We start from the raw sequence: 7,594 nt of genomic DNA, 5'->3' as shown, positions 1-7,594 counted from the left end.
CTGATCTGTTCCTGGTTCTGGTCCGGTCCTGGTTCTGGTCCAGTCCTGGTCCGGTCCTGGCCCAGTCCTGGTCCGGTCCGGTTCTTACCTCATCATGTTCTCGATGTTCTGCTCTTTCATCTTAATATCTGATGAACAGAACCAGAAACATTTGGATGAAACTTGTTGAGTTTTTCCTGCTGGAGTCAAAATGGCTGAAAACTTCTGTTATTTAATAAATTATCTAATTGCTTACAGATTATGTTTTGCAGTCAGATCTTCATAAAATGGTAAATAATGCGAAGAAATTGAAAAATAATGTCTAAAATAATTATCAATCATACATAATTAGTTTTATTTTTAGAACAAATTCATGTGGAAGAAAATATTTATAGAAATTATATTTACAAATCAGTAAATTTACTATTTTTGAAAATCTGTGTGGATAATGCCAGACTAGAGCTAACCTCATCTTAAACTAGCTTATCTAAGCCAACTTTAGCTTAGCATATATTCAATTAGCTAAGGTAAGAGTAGGTAAGCTAACGTTATACAAACTGGTAGCTTATTACACTAAAACGGGTTAGTCAAATTAGAGGTTAGGTTAATTTAACTTACCTAAACATTGCTAACATTAGCTTAGTTAGCTTATTAGCATAATTCAAATTCAATACAAAAATATTTTCTTGATCCAGAGATGTTGTTGTAGCTCCTTTAATTAAAGAGGAAAAATCTCCTGTAGCTGTTTGTATTGCAGCAAGCCTCTGACTGACTCTGACTGAAGTCTCATGAATACATAAACTTATTTTGGCTAACTTTAGCTTAGCATAAAACCAGGTTAGCTTAGTTTATCCATTTAGCTGCATTTAGCCTGCACAAACTGACCTTAGCAAACCTTATCTTAGGTTAGCTTAGCTAACTTAATCATATTGTATATAAGCTAGGCTAACGTGAGCTAAGTTAGCTAAACTATGTTATTCTAGAGGTAGAGCAGCCAAAGATTGTACTAAACTAACAGTAACACAACTTTAACATATTTCAGTTCCTCTAGTTCTGAGTAACTGATCAAAGTATCAATCGTTTAATATTTAAAATTTATATAATCAGATGGATCAAAATATAAAAGCATAAAATGGGAATTTCAGTGTTTTTGATTCATATAAATAACGTAACAACAAAGTAGCAAAATCAGGCAAAAGACAATTTTATCCAAATAAATGTTCAAATTTATGGAACTAACAAAAACTGCAGGTGAATTTCTGCTTAAAACTGTTTGTTCTTAATTCGGTGAATTTGCTCACATGGGTAGAGAGTCCGGACATTTTCCTCAAGAGTACAACAGTAGAAATACTACGAAAAGTACATTTTCCCAAAAAGTTACTGCAGTAGCTATTTACTACCAGGTCTGCTGTATTTTATTCATTTAAATCACCTTGGATCAGCTAAATCTGTTTATGAGGAGCAGCTCTGCCTGCCAGGAAGGAAAATTGGTTGAAGACTTTTGCACAGTGTGCATCTCCTGATGCGTTAGAAAACCACCGGCTTTCTGTGGAGCTGATGGATGAGCGTCTTCACTCTTATTCTTTCCTCTAATGAATATTAACAGCAGAGACACCAGCAGGCCCTTCACCTCCATGCAGTCTGTTGGTTTAGGGGCCCCATGGGGCCCATGGGCCCCCGGGGCCCCAAGAGACGGATGGCGACACCTGGGGGCTCCGAGTCGCTCTCCGCTCAAATACAGGATTATTGTTGGCATGGTTCATTAACTTTTAGCTTTATAATCTAATTTTGTTGCTATTTTCCCTAATCTGTGTGTGTGTGTGTGTGTGTGTGTGTGTGTGTGTGTGTGTGTGTGTGTGTGTGTGTGTGTGTGTGTCTCTCTCTCACCCAGCAGGCAGAGTGTGTGCAGTCCAGCTGCTCTGTTTTTGCAGATTTTGTCGTAGAAACTTTCGGGTTTCCACGTTTCCGTCCAGAACACCACCGACACCGTCTCCCCGAAGTTATACAGCTGGAAAAGGTCAGAGGTCAGCTGCTACCTCTCATTATAGCAGTTTTATGTCAGTTATTGTTTGTCTGGTTCCTTTAGTTTATCGGTTTTTAGTCTTTGCTGGTTTTTATTAGTTAAATAGCATTTAGTTTTTAGTAGTTTTAAATTTTTCATACTTTGGTTCATTTTTAGATTCAAACTATTTGATTATTTATACATCGATCGGGTAATGAATACTCAACAACACTGTAAAAACAAACATGTCAGTGGTTGAAACTGAGTGTTGTGTTTTGGTTCCTGGAGCGAAGCGCCGCGGTTCGACTGTTCAGTCTGAAAGGCCGATAAATAGATTAATAATATCTATCATTTAAATATGTTGTTAGCTTTATAAACATGATGTATTTCCAGTTAGCTACAGGTTTATGAAGATGCTTTAGTTATTTCGTTAGCTTCAGCTAACTGGTTTAAACTCTCGTGTTTGTCCGGAACCTGGAGGGGTTTCCCCCCTCCGACAGCAGGGGCCGACTGAAGCGCCTCATTAGCATATCCTGGCCCTCATTAGCATATTAAGTATCCCAGCGGAGACGCCGTGTCAGCGTTAAATCTGGGAGAGTGTGTGTTGGTGTGTGTGCTGTGGCAGCTGGGTCCTGCTCCCTGATTGGTCTCTTTGACAGCTCAGTTATTGATGAGGTCACATTAATTTGATGCTTTCAGTGGCGAAACGGCGACACAGTTTAATGAGTTTCATCAGGAGCAGATGGGACGTTTCGTCCCCGGAGGAGGAAACGTCCAGGCAGCAGCCGAAACGTTCCTGAAACCTGACGGTTTTCATGTCAGAACGGCTTCCGACCCGAAGAACGATGATGTCACACAGCAAAGCAAAGATGGCCGCCGCCGTTTATGGATCGATTTAAAGTTTATTCAGCAGCAGGAGCCGAGTTTCTCCTAACGAGGAGAAGGAAGCCGATAAAAAGAAAGACCAGCCAACAGCAGCAACACTGGTGATGCAAGTTATTGATTAGTGACTTAATCTGAAGTCGATTGGTCTCATCGATCGACTAATCATTAATTGATGAGCTGCATTTTCTCCTGTTTTTGAAAACTGACCATCTTTGCGTAACATGCAGGCCTAAATCTTTCATAAAATGCTGACTTAAAAAAACATTAAGCCAGAAAAATATAACTAGAATAAAACTAATTTCTAGAACACTTGGAAATTTCTGAATTTCAAGTCGAAATCTTTCAACTTTTGAAACTTTTTTTCTAGAAAATGTCTGAAATTAAGCTCAAAATGTGTTTTTTATAACAAAATGTTTTTGTTTTTGTAGAAAATTTGAGATTACGCTCAAATGTTTAGTTTTTTCAAGCAGAAATTTCCATGTTTTTGTAACAAATTTTTGACTTTTCACATTCAGAAGTTTTCATTTTTGTAGAAAATTCCTGAAATTAAGCTTTTTTTTAAAATTACTCTATATGTAGATTAAAATTATAAAACATACATTTTGTAATTTTGAGCCGCCTTGCTGCTGAAATGCGATATATAAATAAACTTATTGATATAATGGCTTTGCCGCCGGTTAAGGATTGAAAAAGTCGTATTTGTTGGAACCCTGATTTCTGTCTGATCGTGGGTTTTTTCCTCCCCGAGTATTGACTTGCAGGCTGGTTGGTGGGAGGAGTAAAGTCACCTGCAGGCCGCAGCAGCCCACTGCGTTCATGATGGAGGCGTTATGGATGACCCTGTACGGTATCCCAGCATTCACCGCTCTGAGGACGAGGTCGCTGTGAGTCGTGGCTCTGCAGGAGAAAACAAGATAGAGAAATTCAGCTCAGCTCAAAGAAAAAGGGACGAGTTCTGAAAGGTCAGAAGCATAAAATGTTCAGTTTTTCTCCTGAAAAGCCCAGATTACAGAGTGATGCTCAGATGCTGAGGTCACACACCGGAGGAATCCCTTCAAAAGAAACATCAGAAACTTTTCGTGTAATTTCTCAAACCGAACTGAGCCAAACTGCTCTGCTCTGTTATTAACTCTGAGGAATCTGGTGGTTTTTGGGAGAAAAGCCCAGAAACGACGGATCCGGAGCAGCTGTGACATCAACCCTGCGGTTCTGCGTGCTGACTGACGCAGCGGACCTCGGGTCGGTGACGCCGCTCACCCGAACGGGTCGCCCACCACCAGGAAGGCCACGTCGGTCACATCTGCGTCCTTCAGGATCTCGTCGGCTCCCTGCTCGACCAGATCCCGGTCCGCCAGGATCAGCTGCTTCCCATAATACTCCTCCTGGGGGGAAACACACAGATGGGGCATGTGGAGAATGTTTAAATAAAAAAAAATACTGATAAATTACTAAAACTACACTAACCTAAGACACAGCAAAAGCAATTAAATCAGCCACAAGTTGTAAACAAAGCTGCTAAGGTATTCAGACCCAGCTAATGCTATCTGCTAAAGCTAGCATTGCGTTTAGAACCCAGCTAAAGCAGCAAAAACAGTAGCAATGTGAGGCTAAAAGTGTTAGCATATAAAGCAGATATTCTAGTCTTACTACTTAGTTAGTTAGTGGTACTAACGTAACTGCTAATAATGCTATCTGATAAAGCTAGCATTGTGTTTAGAACCCAGCTAAAGCAGCAAAAACAGCAGCAATGTGAGGCTAAAAGTGTTAGCATATAAAGCAGATATTCTAGTCTTACTACTTAGTTAGTGGTACTAACGTAACTGCTAATAATGCTATCTGCTAAAGCTAGCATTGTGTTTAGAACCCAGCYAAAGCAGCCAAAACAGTAGCAATGTGAGGCTAAAAGTGTTAGCATATAAAGCAGATCTTCTAGTCTTACTACTTAGTTAGTTAGTGGTACTAACGTAACTGCTAATAATGCTATCTGCTAAAGCTAGCATTGTGTTTAGAACCCAGCTAAAGCAGCAAAAACAGTGGCAACGTGAGGCTAAAACACAAAACAAATCTTCTACTCTTACTGCTAATAATGCTAACTGTTAAAGAAACAATATTAAAGGCAAATGTTAGCTGCTAACATATCATAAAGAAGCTAAAACACTACAAATGCAATTCTGAAGTAGCTAAATGCTAAGACAAGTACTATCAAAGAAAGCAACCCACTAAAATAGCAAACACAGCTAGCTTTTTACTTTAGTAACTGCTAACAATGCTAGCTGCCAAAGAAACTTCTAAAATAGCCAATTGCTAAAGCTGTTGGCTGCTAATTTATCACCTTAAAAAACAATACTAACCTAAATTCCGAAGTAGCTAAATCCTAAAGTATCAACAAAACAAATTGCTAACTCTATTAGCTGCTAACCCATCACCTAGGAGGTAAAACAATACTAAACTCAGTTCTGATGTAGCTAAATGCTAAAGTAAGGACCAACAAAACAAGATATGTGCTAAAATTAACACAGCTAGCTTTCTGCTGAAGTAACCCTAACAAAACTAGCTGCTAAAGAAGCCACGAAACAATAAAACAGAAATAAAAAACACAAACAAACATAAATGAAAGGGTTTCTATAAGCAAAAACCCCCTTAATAAATATTAATAATCAATGTGTGTCATGACAAACTGCAAAGGACGCAGTAAAGGTTTACCTTCCAGCAGAAAACCTACCCAAAGCACACAGCCAGAGATATGTTGTTAGAACGGCTTAGTCAAAGTCAGGATCTAAATTCAATTGAGCCAGGATATCAACAGTTTTGTTCACCACAGACTCTCTCCCTCCAAGAGAAAGGAGCTAAAATCGCAGTTTATCTAAAATTTGAAAGAGGAAACACTTGTAGCTGTAACTGTTAAATACAAATGTCCGCCACACTTTTTAGATATTTATATAAAACAAAAATATTAGAGAAGCATTCATCATTTACTTTCTATTTCACGACACTAAACCTACTCAAAAATATTTCCGATCTTTCTGGTTGCAACATGAATAAGTTTGCACGGATCTGTATTATTTTCACCGCATTCCCGTCCTTCTGGGTTCTGGTCGGTTTCAGTCCGGACTCACCAGCGCCTCTTTCCCCACAGTCAGGATGGAGGTGTAGGCCTCCAGGTAGACCCGGGAGCAGCTCTTCACCGCCCGCAGACCCTTCACCGTGATGTCGGTGGCGTCTCCGAGTCCCAAGCCGATCAGGTACAGCATCCCGTCGGCCCCGATTCGGAAACTTTTCACCACACGGATCCACAATAGCTATATATTCAAGTCCTGACACATTCACGTGTAGTCTCACCGAACTAGACCTCAATACGGCATGCTGTTAAATGTTTACAGTCACGACAGCTAGAGTCGCTATACGGCCCAAGTGCCTCACACTGCGCCGAACTCCATTAGCAAAACCGAGTATTTAAAAATATTATTCCCTGACTGCTGAATTTAGAGCGAATAAAAATAGTTTTGACAAGTTTGTTAGAACTATGTCTTACCTTTAGATCGGCTGACAATAAATAGATAAATTAATTAGCATGTCATCTTTTTAAACATTGTTGGTGCTGTTTGTGTATTAAATCTGAATGGTTTGCAACAGAAAATCTCACTCATAAATTTATAATAAAATGTATGAGAGCCGATCTAAAGACTTCATGGTGGAAGCTCCAATTGTAATATATTGTCCAATTAACATATATATTTACTGTAGTTAACTAGACTTTTAACTACAGTCAAGTAAAATTGTTTGACATTTAATTATTATCCATCAACACACAAAAAAAAATCTAAATGTAAGTCCAAAATATGATAAATCAGAAATATAAACTTAGATATTATGAAATGTACATTCCAGTGTATAAAAGGGATTTTCAACTTATTCACTAATACTGTGATTATTTTAACAGGTATGTGGAGAAAGTTGTTTTTTTTTTAAGGGAACTTTTCCTTGAGAAAACTCACCTTTCCTGAAGGGTGGCCAAAGTGTGGCCCGGGGGCCATTTGCTGCCCTCTGGAGGATTTTATTTGGCCCCCAAATTCAATGCAAGCATAGGATGGAGATGGAAACTTTTTAGAGCAAGACTTTTTCAGATTCCCATTTATTATCAATGTTTCTGCATTAGCTTTGAAGAAACATCGGCCTACTCAAAGCTTTCAGCAGTTTTTAAATATTTATTTGAGTTAATAAATTTTTGTCTGTAAAACACCAATATCCCCACAAGCTTTATGTTTTGGTCCATGTGATGGAGTAATTTTTAAATATGAAATAATTAAAGTTTTGATAAGTTAGTAGAAAATGTACTTTCTGACTCTTACTTGAGTATTTCTTTGATGGCTACTTTTTATTTTTACTTCAGTAAAACTATGTTGAAGTAGTGCTTCTCTTACTTGAGTAAACTTTTTGGGAACTCTACAATCACCTCTGATGGTTGTTTATTTATTTACTTATTCACATTTTTACCAAAAACATGAGGATACATTTAACAAAAATGAACAACTTTCTTTGCTATTTTCAGTTTTAAGTCACTTAAACAAAATAAATTGTTACAAAATAATTAAATTAATTTGTTCTGCTGTAAATGCAATTGAAATAAATGTTTATTGAGTTTAAATGAATGATTTATGAACTTTTTTTTGCTCATCCTCCTGTTTCAGGTCACATGGTATAAATGTAATGAACTCTCTCTCTCTCTCC

At 38.1% G+C, this 7,594-nt stretch overlaps 1 protein-coding gene across 1 annotated transcript in view; it reads right to left on the bottom strand.

The window, feature by feature from the left end:
- Positions 1 to 6,248, bottom strand: part of dph5 (diphthamide biosynthesis 5) — a 7,942-nt gene extending 1,694 nt beyond the window's left edge. Inside the window, exons 1-5 of the mRNA XM_008406365.2 lie at positions 5,983 to 6,248; positions 4,124 to 4,248; positions 3,655 to 3,763; positions 1,867 to 1,987; positions 89 to 128 (exon numbers count right to left, since the gene is read on the bottom strand). Coding sequence (XP_008404587.1) covers positions 89 to 128; positions 1,867 to 1,987; positions 3,655 to 3,763; positions 4,124 to 4,248; positions 5,983 to 6,117 — 530 coding nt within the window. The 5' untranslated portion in view covers positions 6,118 to 6,248. The remainder of the gene's footprint in view (positions 1 to 88; positions 129 to 1,866; positions 1,988 to 3,654; positions 3,764 to 4,123; positions 4,249 to 5,982) is intronic.
- Positions 6,249 to 7,594: the final 1,346 nt, after the last annotated feature.

The sequence above is a fragment of the Poecilia reticulata genome, linkage group LG4, assembly GCF_000633615.1.
Source record: "Poecilia reticulata strain Guanapo linkage group LG4, Guppy_female_1.0+MT, whole genome shotgun sequence".
NCBI lineage: Eukaryota > Metazoa > Chordata > Actinopteri > Cyprinodontiformes > Poeciliidae > Poecilia > Poecilia reticulata.
Note: the sequence above shows the minus strand (reverse complement) of the source record. Positions and strands in the feature narration are given on the sequence as shown.